Source organism: Phasianus colchicus, chromosome 1, assembly GCF_987193195.1.
Source record: "Phasianus colchicus chromosome 1, bPhaCol1.hap1.1, whole genome shotgun sequence".
Classification (NCBI taxonomy): Eukaryota; Metazoa; Chordata; class Aves; order Galliformes; family Phasianidae; genus Phasianus; species Phasianus colchicus.
The window spans coordinates 5123519-5144709 of record NC_143436.1 but is presented as its reverse complement, the minus strand read 5'-3'; the positions used below and the strand labels follow the sequence as shown (position 1 = coordinate 5144709).

At 41.7% G+C, this 21191-nt stretch overlaps 1 protein-coding gene across 4 annotated transcripts in view; it reads left to right on the top strand.

Moving 5' to 3' along the window:
* Positions 1-21191, top strand: part of SFMBT2 (Scm like with four mbt domains 2) — a 115580-nt gene that overhangs the window by 19673 nt on the left and 74716 nt on the right. For 3 of the 4 annotated variants that reach the window (XM_031609234.2, XM_090134413.1, XM_090134412.1), the window contains one exon: positions 2495-2735. The exons of the other annotated variant lie outside the window; for it this stretch is intronic. In XM_031609234.2, coding sequence (XP_031465094.1) covers positions 2495-2735 — 241 coding nt within the window. The remainder of the gene's footprint in view (positions 1-2494; positions 2736-21191) is intronic. 4 annotated transcript variants of the gene reach the window in all.

Below are 21191 nucleotides of genomic sequence, written 5' to 3'. Positions count from 1 at the left end.
TCATCATCAAAAGCATGCACGTAGGGTGTAGTCAATATATTTTTCCAGGTCCTTGTTTTCAGTCAGCTGAAGGATAGTTCTTTCAGATGTTACAATGCCTTTACCTGTATCAAGCTATGCCTAGTCATGGTGGTTCTCTGTCCTCAACTGTGAGTAATGTGTAGATGGTTCTGTTCATCTTCTGCCCATCAGCTGCAGGTAGCAGCTACATCTGGGATTAGGACTCACCAGCTCCTTTTCTGTCAGCTTCATTCACATGACCTGAATGCTCTGGATGACGTGGATATCTCAGGAAGAAAGTGTTTCAGCTGTGATGCTCTCATTTGCCTTACACTGAGACTGGTTGCTGACAGAAATCTTTAGGAACATGTAGTTGTGCTGCAGTGAAGGGAAAGTTTCCTGAAGAATTTGTTGCTGCTTTGAGATAAGTCTCCATTTGGATAGCTGCCTTCATGCCATTAAACCAGCTTTGCCTCCAGGTGGTTTCTGGGTTTGTTTTGAGGAGATAAAGAGCAGTAGTGATGAAAAACCTGTCTCTACAACTGGAAAAAAAAATAATGCCAGCCTCTGTTACCTATTCTACGCATGTAGATAGAGTATTGCAAGATGAAGGATCCTAATTTTTTGTACTGGAGAACTGCAGTACAGTGGTAAAGTTTTGTTGTAATTTATCCTTGGCCCAGTAGCTGTCTGGAAAGAACATCTTGTCCCAGGGTGTTTCTTGTCTCAAATAGAGGATCCTGTTGGGAGCTGTGTGCTTCACAAAATCCTTCCATTCCCCCTCTTTGTGATTTTCAGTTACAAGTCTCTTGCCTCCAGTGTTCCACTTTGGTCTTTATTTGTGGTGAGAGCAAGAACAAAAGCTACAAATGACCATATATCCTGGATTATTCATGAGGACCCTTAGCATCACAAAAGCCAAGATCCTACTTTAGGACTAAACTAGTAATTGTAGTTTTTGCTCCATCTTAGATGATCTCCAGAGGTCTCTTCCAATCTCTGCTAGTCACAATCCCAGCACTGATGCTGATGGAAGTGCCTGCACATCTCAAAGTATGTGGAGTGTTGTAATCTGCAAATAATATATGGCTTTGGCTGGACACCACTCATGTTGTAAGCTGGAGTGGGGTAAGGGAGAAGTGGACAAACCAGAGGACCTCTGTTTCTTCCCTGCAACTTGGCATCCAGAAGTTGGCCACGTAGACCATGATATATCACAGCGAGCAGAGGAGGCATTTTGTTGCCTCCCTGTGAGAACTAAATCAGAGACAGGCTTAACCCAGATTTCAAAATCTCTCTGGTTTCAGGAGGACACAGAGTACTTGGAAAGATTTAAGAATCTCTCCTTAAAATGACACAGGGAGTCATGGCTACATTTTGGATGGTCTTCTGAAGACAAAGCTGTATTCTGAACCAATGGGCTGGCATTCACCTCTTGTGTATCAACCTAGAGGCATCCCTCTGGCCCTTGGGAGATGTGTTGTGATGTGTCTGCAACAGTCCCTGCAGTGTCCTAGAAGAGTATGGCATCTCCAGTGTCCTTGAGCGAGTTACTTGTGACTTTCTGAGATAAAAATAAGTGACTTCTCCATCAGATCGCAGAACAGTGACCCAAGGCCTTTGTTTCTCTCTGCCGTGGATCCTACCATCTTTATGAGAATACCTGGGGAGTAAATTGGGTATGCCTTGAAATTCTGCTTGCGGATATGGTGGAAATACTCTCCTCTGTCTGCTTGGTACAGTATTCAGCCTTTGGTGCTTCACAAGCCTCGAGAGGTGTACAGGTGTTGTTGTATGACCGATTGTAATAGCTGGGCCCAACTCCCAGAGGTGCTCAGTGCCTGCCTGTTCTACCTTGCATGTATCCTGGGATTTGCCTGATGGAGCTGTGCTAAGGACAGTTACACCACTTTTCTCCTGGGCATTGTTGAGATTTATGATGCTCAGATGGCTACAGTCCCTCTCAGATTTAGTTCACCTGAGCTTATCACAGCTGATGGATCCCTTTGGAGTGTACACGGGACCTTATATGATGAGGATGTACTCGTGAAGTAGGAATGGTCCTGCCCAAACAGGTTGTGAACAAGGTGGTTGTATTAATAGCAGAATATTTTTGGTTGGAGGGGATGTTAACTGTCATCCAATTCCAACCCCTGCTGTGGGCTGGTTGCCACCCACCAGATCAGGCTGCACAGTGCCCCATCCAAGCTGGTCTTGAATATCTCCAGGGATGGGGCATCTATAGCTTCTGTGGGGAACTTGATCCAGTGCCTTATCACACCCTAAGTAAAGAATTTCTTCCTAACATCTGAACTAAATCTCACTTCTTTTAGCTTAAGACTGTGCCTCCTTGTGTTATTGCTATTAAGGAGCATGATCAACTAACATCTTATTCCTGATCATCTTTTTAATGGCAGCTTTAGCTTGCTTAGTTAAATAGGGAGTCTCCCTGTAAAGAAGGAAAAGTAACACTATGCCTTTCTCATTCTGTAAGGTTGAAATCAGCCTCCAAAGCAGTTTTCAGCCAGGGATGAAATTGGAAGTGGCCAACAAGAGTAATCCAGACACGTACTGGGTGGCTACAATCATCACAACCTGCGGACAACTCTTACTGCTTCGTTACTGTGGCTATGGGGATGACCGGAGGGCAGATTTTTGGTGTGATGTAATGACAGCAGACCTCCACCCTGTTGGCTGGTGTACGCAGAACAACAAGGTCCTGATGCCTCCAGATGGTAAGTTGCATGTGTTTTGCTGGAGTCATGCCCTAGTCTTGGGCTGACAGTTCACCTCCAGGCTTTCAGTTGGTATGGAATGAATACTCCAGATGCTCAGATGATGGTGAGTGGTGCAATTTCACTGAAGTTGTTGTAAAACAGCTTAAGAGTCAGGTCTCTGTAGATCAATGGGTTATTCAATTTGCCAGTCAGTCTCCAGGAAAGGCATTTTGACCTAGGTGGTAAGAACAAAAGCTTACAGATAAGGCTGTTTTAAGGAAATGTATTGCTGAATTGCCAACCCATAACTTCCCGTGAGGGGAAGCAAGTTGTCTCATACTTTTAGAAAGAAAGGACTGAATTTAGAGTGATAATAAAGTAAAATAAAAAAGATCTGATTTTGATAACACTCAAATTAACTTGGCTGTGCATTCAGATGTTTTGCTCTCAAAGTTTAACGCTTTCCACTGTCAGATTTATGCAGCTTTTAATTCCAAAAGTAGACCCACATGAATAAATGTGGCAAAATCTGATCACTACAGGTTAGGGTATGTCCCATTCCTCAGCTCTTGGGTGTGCCAAAGCTGAATGCGAGAACTGTAGATTTATGGCACTTGGAATAGCTTTTTAATAATATGTTTGTTCCTCATTTGATTCTAAGTGTGTAAGGAAAATGCTTGATTTTTGTTGGGTTTTTTTTTTTTGGTGTACTTTTTTTCTGTCATTATACAGGAACAGAACAGCTGTGCATCCTTACCTCTATGTAGCTCCAGGCAGAGGCATACTTGTCATGTGTATTCCCTCTATATATTCAGTTTCTTTTGGGTCATGGCAAGAAGAGATGAATGGTTGGCCTCCAGCACATGGATGTGTTTGAGAAAAGTCTCATTTAACAACTCTGCTTCTGAAGTTATTCTTTCTGTTCACGTGGCTGCTGAAGAAGCAGATGTGCTGTTTGTCTGTCATGCGTGACTCCTGGTGTAGATGTTGCCTTGCTACCCACTAAACTGGATCATAGATACAGTCTTTAAAACACTGGAAATGGTCTCATTCTTGCCTTGTCTATGCTGAACATTGAGTTAAATGGTTATGTTTTTGTTCTGGTCTGACTGTCTTTAGAATAACGGACGATTGATTGCTTAAAAAAGTCTTAAAGACAAATATGGCTGAGAAATCTGTTGGCTTAGGAATAATACATCAAGCTGATGTGAGAAGGGTTATTTTTTTTTCTTATTTTATTGGTCTCTTAAACTATCTTTTATTATGTGGATTATAATCAATGTTACTGGAAAAGGTGTACAGTGCTATAAACTAAATCTCAAAATGCCAGGTTCAAGGGGTGAAAGATTTCGTCGACTGGTGTAATGGAAAGTAATGATTGTTTTAGCTGGAGGCAACTGCTTTTCATGAAAATGTTGCTGGAATCTGCTCTTTGGTTTGTGGTTACTTCACATAAGCTGTCTTGCTTGAGTGAATGCAAATGTGCAGCGTGTTTTTTCTTCTCTGTCCAGGTGATATAGTTGTATTCCAGACTCTTATGCCTGGGCAGCTGCTTTATTGGACATGTGGTTGTTTTTTGTTTGGTTGTTTCTTTATTTTCTTTCTCTATTGTAAAACCTAAGCATTTAAAAGGTCGAGTTGTATTTTGGAATGAGACATCTGAAATGCCTGGGAGCATTTGAGCCTTTGGAACCTCTCTTGGTTTGAAAAAAAGAGAGGTCCTAAATGCATTCGTAAACCACAGAACTCCTCTGGATGTTGGTCTGAGGCGTTCAGCCCATGATCAGGGTGGGATTCTAAGAGATGGTTGCTCCCGTGAGGACACTACAAGGAAGAGGTTGGATTTTCAGGTGTGCTGTAGGAAGAACTTGGCTCTGAGTTTATGAAAGCAGTGAGTACTGCCCTCATTGTATGCAAGTTCATCCCGTGTTTAATTGTTTTCTCAGTTGGTGAAGAGGTCTTGATGAGCTGAACTTCACAGCAGTCCTAAGAGTTTCATCTGGTGAAACCTGCAGGATCAAACCTTGTATTGGTACATAGCAAACTGTTCTCTGTGAACTCCAAGGAGACTTTTTGCCCTTTTAGCTTTGCACACTATTTTGTTGTCAAGTGCTTTGTGGAAAGGAGAGCCAGCTCCAAGTTGCATGAATTCATTTTCTAAGGGCCCAATTCTGCACGTATTGATCACAATGAGGATATCTGCTGGCAAGATCTGTTGGCAAACAGCATGGCCAGTTATCTGTCATTAAGATTTGTACCTTGTCAGGAACTGAGGGCTCTGGTTTAAAAAGCAGATCTGCTAAGGACTGGCTCAGTGGGCAGAATATTAGCAGTGGGACAATGCTTTGTTTCTGCTTAGTAATCAAACAGGACTGATTGGCTCTACTCTTGTAAATGTGACCACAGACAACACTGTACAGAGTGATAGGATGAAGAATTTCATTAAATGAAAGAGATTAAAAACGGGGCTGGCTCAGTTTACCAAATCAATAGAGCTTGATTTAATGTTCAGCACATACAGAGATTTTAAGGGGCAGCTGCCAAATAATTGTTGTTTATGATCCCAATAGAAGGAAGTCATTTAGTTTACAGGCTGTTACATTATTATTTACTGGGTGACGTTAGTTTTGCATCGTGGTGGCTGCAAGTATAATGTCAAATCTTGTTATGTCTTCCTCTGTCGTGGTGCAACGCACTGGACTGAGGTCCGAATGCTCCAGTTTGCAGTAAATTGTATTGACATATGAAAGGATGGTGTGAATGTACGTCTGCCCATAAGCTTTACCCTTCACCAACCTCTTCCCTTCAGGAAATCAGGGGAGTAAAATTGTAGTTACTTCAAGCTTTGCCATTAATTATATTTTTCTCATTACAAATCGGTGTGTAATTTGAATTGCAAACTCAAATATCCTGGCAGAATAGATCTGTTTACCATTCAAAGCAAAATGAAAATTATTTAAATTAGTTAATATAGAACTCATTTGAATGAATTGAATGTTTATTCATGAACTAGCTGAGGCAAGTGTGAAGCTGTCCGTATGGTCTGTAGCTTTGGCACTGATCAGCTCTAAAGGCATGTCCTGGGACAGAGATTTCTTTTTTATTGTTTATTAACTGTGGTGTAGACCAATGGATAGCTTCTGCCTGATTGAGCTGAGTATGAAATTTACATCCTTTCTGCCAGGGCCCCCCAGCAACTGTAAAATTCATATGGGGAAGTAGTTCATAAGGGGAGGTGCTTCAGAGTTTACTGACAGTGGCTGGGATGGAGCAGCAAAATGGTGTTTGGCTTTTGTGCTGTAGTTGTGGGATCTAACATAGGGCTTCCATTCTTTGGTTAAAACTGTCCTATTATATTGCCCTGCATGAAAGCCTTCATCACCTCATACACCTCACCAAATGCCATCCTCCTCAGCACAGAGCTGTGGTGGTTGTTCTTCAGCATCTTTCATCCTGTAAGATCTCTTACTCATAAAGCATTAAAAATTTAAGTCTAACTTAACTTTGTCATAGTAGTGATTCCCTTAACTGCGAAAGGAAAATAGGTCTCTCGCCTCCTTTAGCCTGTTTTTTCCATGTGCTGTTTTCCTCTGTTGATGACAGTTGGGTTCACGAACACATTTACCATCATGTAGAGGAGCAGCGTGGAGAACCTGACAAAGATAGTAGCTAAATTATGCATTGTGAAACACGCGCAGGGCAGGCACGTCTTTTGATTGACACTTGGGTGGTTTCGTACAGATTGCAGGTTTACAGCTGAGCCAACAGAGCTGAATCTCTCCTGGCACTATCTTAAGGCATTCTGTGATGCACTAAAGATGCTGGACGACAAGATGGTTGTGTACACCTGCGATTGTGGCAGTGCTTTTGCTTCAGTGTTATTGACAGATGGAAATTCAAATAAAACATTTCTGAGCGTGGATCCATGTGGTGATCTTGAGTCTGCTCACAGTGTAAACCAGGAGGCGGAAGAGACTGGAGATGTAAAGGAATACAGGAACACAGTGGGGAAAGAACCAGGTCTGTGCTCTGGTTTCACCATGAGCCAATACAGATGGGGAAACCTCAGAACACTGTTTCACCATGGATTTGGTGATCACAGTGATCGTTACACTGTGAGTACGTGTAGGAAAGCAGCCTTTGTAGAATCATTAAGGTTGGAAAAGACTGCTAAGATCACCCAGTTCAACCATCAACCCACCCCCACCACGCTCACTAACCTTGTCCCTCAGTGACACATCTCCACGTTTCTTAAAAACCTCCATGGCTGGTGACTCCACCACCTCCCTGGACATCCTGTGCCAATACCACTCCTTCTGAGAATGATTTTTTCCTAATATTCAATGTGAACCTCCTCTCTTGTAACTTAAGGCCTTTCTTTTTGCCTATCACTGTTAACCTGGGAGAAGAGGCTGGTCCCCACCTCACCCCAACCTCCTTTCAGGCAGTTAAGATAGCCTTAACTCCTCCACTGTACCAGTGTAACCAGAATTAAAACTCAGAAGCCTGGTCCTAGGATGTAATGAATCCCTTTTGCAAGGTGCTGGGCCAGGTAAAATATGCCATTAAGAGTGCTGAGTATAAAGCATTTTGCCCATCCAGGCTTTCTGTGAAGGCAGCCATCACCACATGGTTCACTCAGATTCTGAAGTTGTGGGTAGAGTGTAGGTGAAAAAAATAGATAAAACTTGTGCCACGGTAAACTAGGCTGCCCTTCAAATCATAGAATGTCTTGGGTTGAAAGGGACCTTAAAGATCATCCTATTCTAACTCCCCCACTGTTGGCAGAGTTAATGACAGTTGTATTCCCATCTAGGTTGGCATTTCTCACTCTGGCATGTAGTCTATGATTTCGTTAGAGCTCAGGTGGTGGATATAAATGTTAGAACAGAGACCTGGTCTGGGCTACAGTGGAAAAGAATGGAATTGAAGCAATATATGATGCATGGTGTGGGAAGAAGAACAGCAAGGGGGAATGGTGGGGCAAGAAGAGAAGAGCAAGCTCTGAGCAGTCATTTGGGTTTGGGATGAATGTCATTCAAGATGCCCTGGAAGTACAGAAGGCTTTTCTTGAAGCAGTGCTGCGGGTTAGGGTGATGATGAATCCCAGTCCTTTGCCTTTTAACTCCATTCACAGAGATCACGTGTATGTGAAAAGTGTTCTTCAGGTGCCACTGAGATGATGTTCCTGAAAATAGGTGAGGGCCTCTGGAGCTGCTCTCTGAGAAAAGGTGATCATGGGTGGTTTTTTTTTTTTTTTTTAACATAAACCAAGTTTCCCCTAGTAATTTCAGAGGAAAGAGAACTTAAACTATGCCTGCAGCTCAGCGATTATAATGCAGGTAGAAGGATCAGATGGGCAAGATGAACTTTTTATCTTTGTGAGGAGTTGGCTTACCTCCTCTGAATGATCTGAGATAAATTTGCTTTTCAACTGGTATAATTGAGAGTAGATCTGGCCCTGCTTTAGCTCTTTTACTGAAGGCTCACCTGAAATATTATTTCCTAAGAGCTTGAGGCTGGGGAAAATCAGTAGGCATTCACTGAGCTTATGCTATTTTACATCAGCTAAGATCTGGGCCCTTGAGCCAAGTAAAATGAAACTCGGAAATCTTCTTTGGCAGGTTGTTCTGTGAAGGACTGTGGATGTTTCTAAAGTGGTATATAGATTTTTTTAAAAAATCTTTTCTTGCTTAATCCTTATCCTCTTATTCCATCAAAGCCAAATTTAGACTAACCTAATGTAAATAAATTGCAGGATTTCTTTATTTTAAACGCTGCAAATGACTCAGTGCAATGTTTTATGTATGCTTTTCAAGTCAACTTCAGCGGAGTATTAATTATGCAGGAGTGACGTTAGCATAAATAACTAGTCAGCAAATAAATGTCAATTAAATATTCTATTAGCATAGTAGGCAGCTTTATGCACTGCCATAGAACATTTAGCAGATTATGCTTAACGAGCATATAAAAAATAGCATTGTTTTTTTTTTTTCTTCGCTCTCCTAATGATGGCAGAAGGGAGGAGAGGATGAAAGGCAAATGTAATGCTGTCTCTGGCTGAAGATTTGGGTTGAACTTTGCCCTCGTGGGAGTGCATCAGTTGACACCATTGCCTTTTGGGTCTTTGAGCAGCCGGAGATCACTGGAGCACATCCTGGCTCAGTATCTCCCCCTGGCCCCATGGGGTCCCTTCGTTTTCTCTCCTGAGAAGAAAATATTACATTACAGCACCCATGGGAGATTTTTCTTCCTTCCCTTGATGTGACTCAGATGGCTCAGTCCAAAGTTTGGAAATTCAAAAGTTAGCCCATTTCCTGCACTCTGTCAGGGTGGTGCTTTCATGATCATGGAAATGGCCTTTTTGCTACTAGGTGGAAATGCGAGTCTTTTGTACATAGAATTGGCTTTAGTTACTTTCAGAAGATTTAGTGTTGCCAAATGAGGCCCTTCTGGGAGTAAACTGAGAGTAATAGTCTCCCGTGTGTCTTTTGGGAACACAAGCAAACTCTGAACTACTGTGCAAATATGGTGTAGCGTGGCCAGTGGGAAAGGCCGTGCAAATTGTTTGAGTTATACATTTCATTAAATGCATTGCTTCTGAGCATCTCCTGCTCCTCTGGGCTCAGTCATCCTATTTTTTTTTTTCCACGTAATTTGATTTTCTTTTTAGTATGTCTTTTTGGGTCAAGAGGTATAGTTGAAGAGAACCTTGCATGGAGAGCCTTGTACAGACAAGGTGCTAGTTGGCTTATAAGGTGGTCTTGAGAGTAACTGCCTTATCCTGGTATTACTGTTATGAGATTCTGACAAAGAAACACTGAAGGGAATTGAGGTGTGTACTGCTCTGACCTTAGTTTTGGGTTGTATCCATAAGTCAGGTGTTTTGGGAATGCAGTAGTAGAGGTCCTTAAGGAAGGTACCCATCATGAGGCTTCCAGCCCTGGCTCTGCAGTGACCCTGTGGTTTAGGTATGTGTAGATAGGAACTCTGGCCCTGCTGTTGATCAGGTGTTTGAAAAACTCAAGCCATAGAAGATGGTTTAGGTTTCCAGCCAAAAGGCCAAAGTTGGTACATTAAGGAGGCTCTGTTTTGCTGAAGGCAAGAAAAGAGCACACTGCAGTCAAAACGTAATTTTTCAGCAGGAAGCTTTTTCAGTAGAAATATTTCTAGTTGGCCTAGCTTCTAGGGACAACATTATCTTATGTTGTATCTATATTTATTTATTCTCACAAATTAAAAATAGATTAAGAAAAAGGGAGCAGCCCTGACTGGGCAGCCTATGGGTCCAGTGGGGAAGGGTTGCACATATGGCTGCTAGAACTACGCAGTGCCCACAGTACCTGCTCCACATCCATTTTGGGGTGCTTTTTTTTGTTTTTCAATTCTTTGGGATTATAATGAGGAAAATAAGCTTGGCCCACGCCTGCACTAAGTATCAGTGCAATTTCTTAAGTGATAGATTCATTGATGCAAATTATCCTTGCACTGTCCTAATGGAGAGTAAATGTAAAGTACTTTCATTTGTGCTTCTGAATATATCCTACCCTTATTACTGGACTGGACTGAACTGTATGGTTGGTGAAACTGTAGTAAGATGATATCACACAGTTTTACGGTAAAGATGAGGATACTATAGCACTGTTTGTTTTACTGTGTTAGAACTTGGAGCATGGATTTAATCTGCAGGTTGGCTGGCATCCAAGGAAGGGTTCAAGAAGGGATTCTGCTAATGGAGTGAGGTTTTCTAACAGTGACTTAGACACGATGAAAAATGAATGTATTTTCTGATGTCTGTTCCCTTGCTTGGGTGGACCATCTGACCTAGGACAGCCAGGGTAATTTCCTACTCAACCTATCACCTGCATGATGCTGAGCTGTGCAGGCTTCACCCCTCCTTGCATTGCAAACTGTGCATCCCTCACATTGGAGGGGAGTCTGCATGCACATCTCTCCTCGCTGTCCTGGCTTCTGTTTCCACTTACTACTATGAATTAGAATTGTAGCATTGAGTTGGAAGGGACCCTTAAAGGGTCATCTGACCCAACTCCCCTGCACCAAACAGGAACATCTACAGCTTGATCAGGTGCTCAGAGCTCTGTCCAGCCTGATCTTAAATATCTCCAGGGATGGGGCATCCACCACATCTCTGGGCAACCTGTTCCAGTGCCTCACTGCTTTTATTGTAAAAAAAAACAAAAAAAAACAAAAAAACAAAAAAACCCCTTCTGTTTTAGTTTGAAACAGTTTCCCCATGTCCTATCACAGCAGACCCTGCTAAAGAGTCTGTCCTCTTCTTTCTCATAAGCCCCCTTTAGGTGCTTCATGGTGCCTATGTTCATAAATGAATGCCACTGCTGTTTTCGCAGCAGGAGCATGGTAAAGCAGCAGTGTGGTTTGCAGCATGTATGCAGTGATCCCTTTTGGATGGCATGGGAAAGGCTGAATTATTTTAACTGCAACTATCCAGTTATAATTAAAGAATCAGCACCTTGTGTACAAGCAACAGCAGAGCTGCGGATCGCACTTAGTGGAAACTGAAAGCCTAATCTCTTTATAAACAGTCTGGAGGAGAATGGAGATGGAGGGGAAAGAAAAGCAGTGATTTTTGTGGACTTTGACAAGTTTTAAATGTATTCTGAATGAAACTGATAGTGTGGAGCTTTATGAAAGATTTAATGAATAAATATTTCATACCCGTATGGTGCTTCTTCAGTAACTCATGCTGCTGGTAAAAAGCAATAAAGAAAGAACCTCCTTCAGGGGTTGTTTGGGCTTTCAAATTAAACTAATTTAATCAACTTTTTCAGTCAAGCTTGATATTAGTTCATTCCTGTACATGGATCTGCTTGTTTTCTCCTGATACCTGTTTTCCTATTTGGAAGGTGTTTGAATATCAAAGAATGTCTCCTTTCATCCTGCCACTATCGTGTGTGTTTGGGTTTTCAAGGCAGAGAGCACAGCCTGACTTTGTCCTCCAGGTTGAGGAGTCAGCCATCCTCCACAACTCTGTCCATACAACCACAGGTTGTAGAATCAGAATTGTTTGAGTTGGAAGGGACCCTTAAAGGCCATCTACTCCAACTCCCCTTCAGTGAACAGGGCATCTACAGCTGTATCAGGTTGCTCAGAGCCTGGTCCAGCTTGAGGTACCCTCGTGAAGTTTTTGTTATCCAGCAGGGAAATCACCTACACTTGGTGGTCAGTTCTGAATGTGAGTGGCCATCATTTGGGTTTTGGAAGCCATTAACGTCCAGTTTATTACTTGTGCTATGCAGAAATGCTCTGGAGCCTGGCCCCATGTGGGCAGCAATGCTTGCATGCATCTGCACTGGGTTTGTTGCTGTACAGATTTATGCAGGGAGGTTGAAGTGCATCTCTAACTCTAGTTGTTGGCAAAGCTGGGACGTGGGCATGCTGGAGCCATTGCTTAATGGTTGTGACAAGGAGAGCAGGTTACATGTGTTAGCACTGTGTTCCATGTCTTTGCAATGCTTTTTAGGAAAAAATCATGGAGACCTGATCTTTTTGTTGTTGTTGAGAAGAGCAGGGCTGTAGCCGAGGGTCATGTAAGTAAGACACAGTAGGGAGGTAAAAGCAAGTGTGCTTGGAAGAGTAGAACTCACTTTGGAAAGGCATCCGTGGACAGTGCTGCTCAGTGAGCTGAGGGTGTGCTCCAATTTGGACACCCTCATTCACCTTCATGTGGGGTGATGGATTTTTTAATTATATTAGGTACAGATGCATGGAGTGAGATAGTTCTCAGCTCTTTTTCCCATAGAAAAGAGTACAGATGCATTTTGTTGTCTATTCCCACTAATCTGGGACCACACTTTTAGTGGATAGTCTCCCTTGGAGCTAGATGGAGTAGATTCCCATGAAGTTTGTGCCACACTGTGGGTCTTTATAGGATCATAGGGTGGTTTGAGTTGGAAGGAACCTTAAAGATCACCAATTTCAAACCCCTTGCTTTGGACAGGGTTTCTGTATGCTAGACCAGGTTGCTTAGGGCTCCATCCTATCTGGCCTTGAATGCCTGTGGGGGTGGGACATCCACAAGTTCTCTGGGCAACCTGTTCCAGTGAATAGTGATAGTAACAAAAAAAAAAAAAAAAAAAAAAAAGTGAGGCTTTGATTGTCCAAATCCATATAGACTTGTATTTTTTTTCAATACTGTCTAGAGAACGTGTTTGATTACATTTATCTATATCAAAATCCAAGCCCTTTGCACAGCTGAAAGCTTCAACTTTTGCTAAGACTGGTGACTTCTTGCAGTAGTGCTGCAGTAATAGACTGATTTATCTGAAAGTGTTGGCAGAACCAAATTCTGTTGTGGCTCCTGACTTCTTGCAAGGAAGGCAGATTTCTACGGGACTCAAACTCCATTCAGGGTGCTCAGAGAGAGAGATTAAGATGAGTAGCTGAGATCCTCTGGCTTTTCCTCTGCTGCTTGCAATTCTGATCACGGTCTATGAGATGAAGCTGCAGCCAGTGCTGTGACAAAACCATTGGTTCTGGACCTGACATTTAATGCAGGTAGTGCTGGAGGAACAAAGATAGGGGAGGAGGAGAGTAATTGCAGAATGAAGCAGGGACTGTGAATGAGAAGTTGTATTTCCAAGGAAGTTTATTGAAGGGAAAGGTGGTGAGCTGACATCAGGCTTCTGCGTGAATACACATTTCCTGAGTGACCTTGCTTTTTAATAGTGGATAAAACAAGGTGAATGTTTGGAAGGTACTTTTGAGACACTTCAGGGAAGATCTCCCGTTGATTGGTCCAAAAAACCCAACGAAACAACAGTAAAACAAACCAAAAAAACTTCCATCCATTGCACAGAACAGTAAAATCCTCCTCCCATGACATTTATGTGCCAAAGGATTGAAAGACATAAATTGTTTTATGACTAAGGTCCTGATGAGGCTCCTAAATAAAAATATGGTTGAGGAGATGGTCAATTTTAGGAGCACTGGGCCTTTATGTTGGAGCCATCATTTGACATCATCCAACTGTTTGTTGCGAACTGTACAACTACAGAAGAAAATGTTGAATGGCTGGGAACCTGTTGCCAAACAGCCCTGCTTATAGATGTGATGAGTTGTCACTGAAGGAACTGAAATGTCTGTATGGAAGAAATGAAGTGTGTGCCTCTGAGATGTGTGCCTCACTCGTGTAGGCTCTGATGTGTAGTTCTGCATGCCTTGAATATCCATCACTGCCTATTTTGGCTTGTCTTCCACTGTCACACATCTTTCTGCATAGGCTATCAGACTGTGGAGGTAGAAAACCCAAAACCATTAAAAAAAATGAAGAGATTGACCCAGAAAAAATAACACTGGATGCAAAGCACATGACAGTCCATTGAATGTCCAGCTGAAAGCATTTTTATAGAACCTTCTTTAAAAATAGTAATTGAAAGACTTTAAGTGGCTACTCTGGGTAATTGTGCCTCATTTCCCTTCCCCAGCTTCCTGCAATTTCCCCCAGAGGAATTATGGAGTGGAAATGTCATCTCAGACTAAGCAAGACTAAGCATAGATAACGTGCTGATGTAAAACATCAACAGGCTTAAATAGCTACCATTGGAGGTGTCTGTGAAGACTTAAAAGCAAGCAAACAAACCAAAATGAACAAATGAAAAACTATAATTTATAGTCCAAACATGGCACAGCCTCTTGTCCTTTGTATCAGAGAAGGAGGTGACTTTCTGCACTCTGCTGTAGGAGCAGGGAAGGGTAAATATGACAAGGGTTTTGAGCTGTAGCACACTGAAGTGAGCGTGCACATTTCCTTCAGTGGATCTTTGTGATCAGGTTGAAGGTTAATTTATGTCTACTAGAGCTGAGAAGACTTCAGGGGTTTTCTGTATGGTCATTTAGGGCAAGGACAAACCAACGTGTCCAGTGTCACATCTTCAGCAGAGCATCCCTTCATATGCTCCACTAATGCTGTCACTGAGTTTGCTTATGAGGAACATGCATATAGCAAGTTTGGGAAGCTGCTAGGAGCAGATGCGAGCACCAGCATGATCCCAAACCAGCTGTGACTTGCATGTAATTTTTCTCTCATTGCACATGATAATGTGTGCTCCCAGTCAACACGGAAGGGGCTTTCTTCCTGAAGCAGACCATATGCTCCTGCATCCTGTGCAGGTAGCTGTTAAGTGCTGCAGAGATTTAAGTGAAGGTCCTGTAAAATATTTTTCTGATGGGGGAATTTAAGAGCATTTCATCAAACCCAGAATCCAGTTTCTGGGTCAGTTCTATTGCTGTTACATGACATTGGAAAGCTCTTTTTCAGAATTCCCATCATTTTTTTTGTCTGGATTCTCCTTCCTGTTTCATTTGGATCACAAAAGAATAATAATAATAAAACAAACAAACAGAAGCCAAAATGAAACAAGCAAATTGGCCTCAGGATGTGCTAGCACACTTTCTGATTGATGGTTTATTTTGTGAAGCAGAGAATCTGCCTCCTGTGTTTGTATTGAAAAAAAAAAACCCACACTTTTTTTCTCTACACTGTCACTTTTGGGAATGTTTGAAGAAATGTGGCAAATACAGTCTTTTAGGGTTATGGCATAAAAATGCTGGTACTTCCCAGCATGCTGGGGTTGATAGAGAAAATGGATCCAGAGAAAGCTTTGCTGAACTCAGGAAGTTGTTCTGCTGTGTGCTACGTAATGTGCCAAGAGAGGTTCAGGTTGGATATTAAGAAAAATTTGTTCTCCAAAAGAGTGGTGAGGCATTGGCACAGGCTGCACAGGGAGGTGATGGAGTCACCTGGAGGTGAAATTCAAGAAATGTGGAGATGTGGCACTGAGGGACGTGGTTAGTGGGCATGGTGGGGATGGCTTGACAAATGGCTGAGATGAGCTTAGTGGTTTTTCCAACCTTAATGATTCTGTGATTTGTAGAGAGCTGCAAGCAAATCCTTAAATTCATTCTAGTGCCTCCTTGTTTTCTTTTTGTACCTTGTAGCACTGTTCCTCACTGACTTGAACACAGCATCACCAGCCTCCTGCATGAGTCCAGAAAATTTTTATCCAAGGTTTCGCTCTGCCTCTTTTCTCTGGTATATTCATGCCATTGGATTGCAGTCCAGGCTGCAAACAGTCTTGAAGGGAAGGTACAATTTAAAGACTGCTAGTCTGTGACCATCCAGTCAGGGATATGTTTCACCTGCATGTAGCCTCAGCACCTGGTAATCTTCGACAGCATCAGTCTAGATATTTAAATTTCAGGCAGATATTGGAGATGGTTTTTTTTGTATCTACAGATAGGTGTAGGGTGAGACAAATTCAGTTTCGTAACATCTAAAGGCAGAAAGACTAAAAAACAGACTTTTGGCTGTTTTCCTGCTCTCATGCATTTCTTGTGAATTTGATAAGAGAGAAGAAAATTCAGCAATCTCCTCATAGTCTAGTGCTGTAAACAAAACTCTTTTTTAAGGGATGTTTCTCACTTAAGATAATTAAGGCATCTCTTTATTTTTTCTTTTTTTTCCTGTTTTAAACAATACAATCACTGAATCACAGGGGTTGGAAGGGACCTCAGGAGATCATTGAGTCCAACCCCTCTGCTAAAGCAGGTTCCCTGCAGTAGGTCACACAGGTAGGTGTCCTGATGGGTCTTGAATGTCTTCGTAAAAGGAGACTTCACAATCTCTCTGGGCAACAATGCATATAATGAACTGCAGCTGTTATCTCCATTAATTCCCATCTTTTGGAAATGAAAAAAACAAATGTAGAATGGATTTTTTGGATATCGGGGTCTCTGTATGCATGTTCTTCTGTGTTTTGATGCTTTCTTCATAGTGGATATTTGCTGTAGGCTGTTGGTATTGCCAGAGAAAAAGAGGTGATCGTGCACCACACTGGTTTGTTTTTCATGTAAGAACATTGTACTGCTGTAAATTTGTTTCATTTACAGAGCTGTCTCCAAAGAATCGCCTTCAGAACGCAGCTGCAGGACTAGGAAGTGAGAAAAGGCACTTAGTGCATGAGAAAATTGGACAGAGTTTGAAGGCGTAAGGTCAGAGCCTTGGGTGCAGTATTTATATTGCAATGACATCCACTTACAGAACGGCCCGTAACTTTCAGGTTACCCATTTGAGACTGGAGTATGAAATCCTGAAGGGACGAGAAAGGATGTAAAAATGCCTCTTGTGTTCACTTGCAAAGACAAACTAAGGAGATATTATTTAGCATCTAGAACAGGTGGCCCCCAAATCTCCCTTCCTCCACAAGCTTCACTTTCTAACATTGGAGGGAACTTGTGCAATTATGTGAGAGTCCTATTATAATTTGTAGTACTAATGATGTGGCCCACTGTATGCCTCACTTTGATATGAAGCAAGCCAATGACTTTGTGGCTGTTGGTTCTGGATCTAACTTGGTTGGGGGATGGATCTGAAAACTGCAACAGTTAGCTTTGTGGATGAGCGTTTCTTCTCTTTCCTTGTTCTTCTTCTGGAATGAATGCACAGAAAGAATACAAAGTTCTGTATGCATGCTTAATCAGTGTTGATGGGCAAGCAGCAGGAGTGCATTTTCCCCAGTGACTGCTGGAACTTAGAAATCAGGACTTTATAAAGTATCTGTGCAAAGATGACTTCACATCCTAGTTCTCACCCAGATAAAGCTTGGGAGAAACTAACAGCTGAGCATCTGCTTGGGCCACTTCTGTGTACCTTTGTTAAGGTACCTATTTTGCCTGGAAAATGGAGTTCTTATTTTTTTTTTTTAAATCTCTGTGGGATAAAAATGGATTTCAAAATTACAATCAACATACCAGGTTCCCCACTTCCCTGAATGCTTCCAAACTCCTGATTTGACAAAGCATTCATTAAGGCTCCTAGGTCTGAAGATTGGGAGTTGGAGCTCTCATCTTGCATGAAACATCTCTTCTGTGCACTGAGCACAGCACTTAATGCAAGCAGAGGAAAAAGTAATCAAGGAACGTGCATGGAGGCTTGGGGTTAAGTGGCAAGAGTCATGGAGTTTGGATGCTTATTTTCACAGTGAGCTGTCACCTTAATGGACATTGATACTAATGATGAGGAACCCCCATGGTTATATGGTTTGTTCAGAGCTTTCAAATTCTGGGCTTTGCCTGGTTTTCAAAAATGCCCAGCAGCTCTATCTGTGTATGTACATGTGTGAGACCATTTAAGTGAGCCATTCCTGGTTAATTTCTAAATGAGATTTAGTTACCTTCTACCTGGAATTGAATTGAGCAGAGAGCAGTGTTATTGTTGTGCTTAAAAAGGGCACAATCTCTGTTTAGATAAGGGCAAAGGGAAGAAATTCTGCAGAAGTCTGTATAACTTTTGTGGTTATAAAGCAGGTTTCCTTCTAAATATTACATACGTATTCAAAAGGTGAAGCATCCTTTTTTTAATATATTGGGTCCTATGACAAAATCAGAATAATCAGCCTTTATACGTGTACATACAAGAGAGCAGGTAAGTGACTCAAATTAAAATATTCCTCTGGAGGAACTTCGGTACTCCCAAGTTGCCAGGCAGCTGCCTTTCCTGATCTGTAGCAGTGTAATGGACCTGTTTCTCTTGTTTGGTGCCTAACCTAGATGACAAGGTTTCAGAACAGCATTCCAGATGAAGTTAATGTAAAAACACTTTAAAAATAGGTTTGCTCCCTGCAAATGAGTGAAAAAGCTGAATCATTGAATACCACCCCATTGAGGCTGGATGATAGTAGTTCCCATTTTCCCAAGGGAGAGCCGTGCTGCATCCCAGTGGTCCTTGGTAGTGCATTGCTATTCATGTGAAGTCATGTTACAGTGAAAGGCTGTTGCTGTTCATTGCAGGGGAGCTGGACTGGAAGGGATCCCTAAGATGATCTTTAGGGATCCCTTCCAAATCGAATGGTCCTATGATTTTAGTACAAACAGAATTGATAAATTTACTTCTGTACTTAATGTACTTAATCTCATTGGGATTGATAGATAATGCCACCTTGATAGAGCAGAGCCGATTCTCATTATCAACATGCTTCTCCTTTTTATTCCTTTTTTTTTTTTTAAATTTTATTTTAAGCAATCCAGTGCAAGGAGAATATTGACTTTTTAGCTAAGGGAGAGTAATTAATCACAGTGCTTACGAGTAGATCATTTACTGCAGCTTGCATACAGGATGGGTAGCTGAGACCATTCAGTCAATCAAGGCAAGCTGTATAGGTTTATGACACAGGGTGACCATGCTGTTGGGATTTATTAGGCAAATCTTCTTCTGATCTTGGGCACTGTAAGCAGAAAGCCATCGCAGTGGGCTCTGAAGAAGAGTGTTAGTTTTCCATAATGTTGTATTTGAAGCTGAGACAACTGAGCCTATTGCACGGAAATGCCTCAGCAGTGGCTGGCAGCAACCCTCCTGCCAGCTTTTCTTAGAGTCATAAAATAATTAAGGTATTAAGGTTGGAAAAGACCACTAAGACCATCTAGTCCTACCATCAACCCATCCCCACCACGTTCACTGACCCATGTCCCTCAGTGCGTTGTTCTTCTCGAATACCTCCAGGAATGGTGACTCCACCATCTCTTACATGGCAAAACCACAGGGCGCTGAACAGCACATTTCTGAGGCTGCAGTGAGTAAATGAAATGATTTCTGTAAGATCTTGGTGTCATTCAGAAAAATAACTTCAGTGTGATAGCATCCACTTGCCCCATCTGCACATGCATGCTTTTCTCCCATAGCATCCCACATCCACTTCTCTCTCTGATAGTTCCCACAGCTGAATTGGGCACATAGCACAGACCAGAGTGAGCTACGAAAATGAAAAGCAACTCCCAAGCCACCCGTTGCTTTTTTTTATTGTTATAAAGAGAACAGTTAACTAAGGATGAGAGAAACCCAAGGGGAATGCTATATCTGTGAAGGACTAAAAGATGTTAGGAAGTAAAGTCTTCTGTGAAGAATGACACTTTTTTTTTTTCCATAAGATTTTTCTTGCTTTGACTAAGAGAGTGCAAGTGGATCATTTCTGGATGCCTTGAATGGTAACAAGAAAGATAGCCGTTGCAGTATACTGAAATTCAGTATAACTGCACAGAAAGGGTGAGAGTGTAAAGCACATGAAAAGTTCGTGCCTTTCTTCGTTCTTTTTCTAATTGAAGAATGCTCTTGCATGCAGAATTGCGTAAACAGAGGTTAAGGTCTGCACGTTGACCTCTTCTTGGGTCAAAATCATAAAAAGTGCAGCATGGATATTAGAAATGGGATTTTCAGTAGCCTGAAAAACGGAGCGTGCCAGAGGTTTGAAAGACAATTAGAAAACGAATACGGAATATTTTCATCGCGTGAAGTAGCTCACGCGATCTAAACAAAGAAGATTAATTTGAAATGTATACGCTTTCAAAGTTTTGTTTTTAAAAGGTAATTAGATAACTAAGAGCTGTAAGAGCCAGGAGATCAATCAGTAGCTTAAACCATCATCCTTCAGCAGTGCGCAGGAGTGACTCATTCCACTGTAGTTATCACACTTTCATCCATGAACCTGCTATAAGTGCATATGAATGGCACCGTGATGTACTGCTGATTCCAGGAATGTATTTTGAACACGTGTATTGTTTGATACACAGTTGCTTGTAGCTTCTTTTTTTTTCCATGAAAATCCCTGATGTAATATTTTCTTTGAAGGCTTTTGTTTTTTGAGACAGGTGTCTGGAAGGAGGTGTTTGAGCTCTGAAGTTTATATCCCTTGAAATATAAGTCATTAAGAAATGAGATCAACAGCTTTTCACGTATGGTTTCTTTTTTCTTTTTGGGCCCTGCAGTTTCATCATTTTGTGATTTGATTCAAACCACAGAACTCTGCTGTTGGGAGAACAGTAGATTGTTTAAAGGTTTAAATGAGAAAGCTTTTTGAAAGCATCTCCAGCCACATTTGATTTTTTTCCAGGGAGCCCACAAAAGAACAGAAAATGGAAAATGTCATGAAACCACTGCATAGTTTTTTTAATTTTACTTTTATTTCAGAAATGCCAAATAGGGAGTCTTGTGCTGGGCTTTGTGGGGTACACAGCTGAGGATGTTGCTTACCATGAAGGACTTGGAGATGGTCAGGAAGGGTAGACACAACCTGAGCCATTTGCTTGGAGGCACAGGGAGATCCTTGAGCAGGGACAGCATCCACATCCCCACCCATTTCCACCTCCAGTTTGGTTCTCAGGGATGTATAGTTCAGCAAGCTGACTGAAAATGTTAGGATTCAGCTGTTTTCTGTCAAAATACTGTTTTATCAAAATGGTAATATTTTGTAGGAACGTGTCAGCTTTGACAAATTGTTTTGATGGGTGAAGTCTAAACAAATTGTTTCGATTTTCTATGTTGTTTTGATATAATGACATCTCATTTTGACTCCATCAGTTAGACCTTTGTAACAGGCTTACAACTTTCGTGTTTAGACCTTCATAAAAAAATAAATATTTCATCAAATATATTACAACAATTTT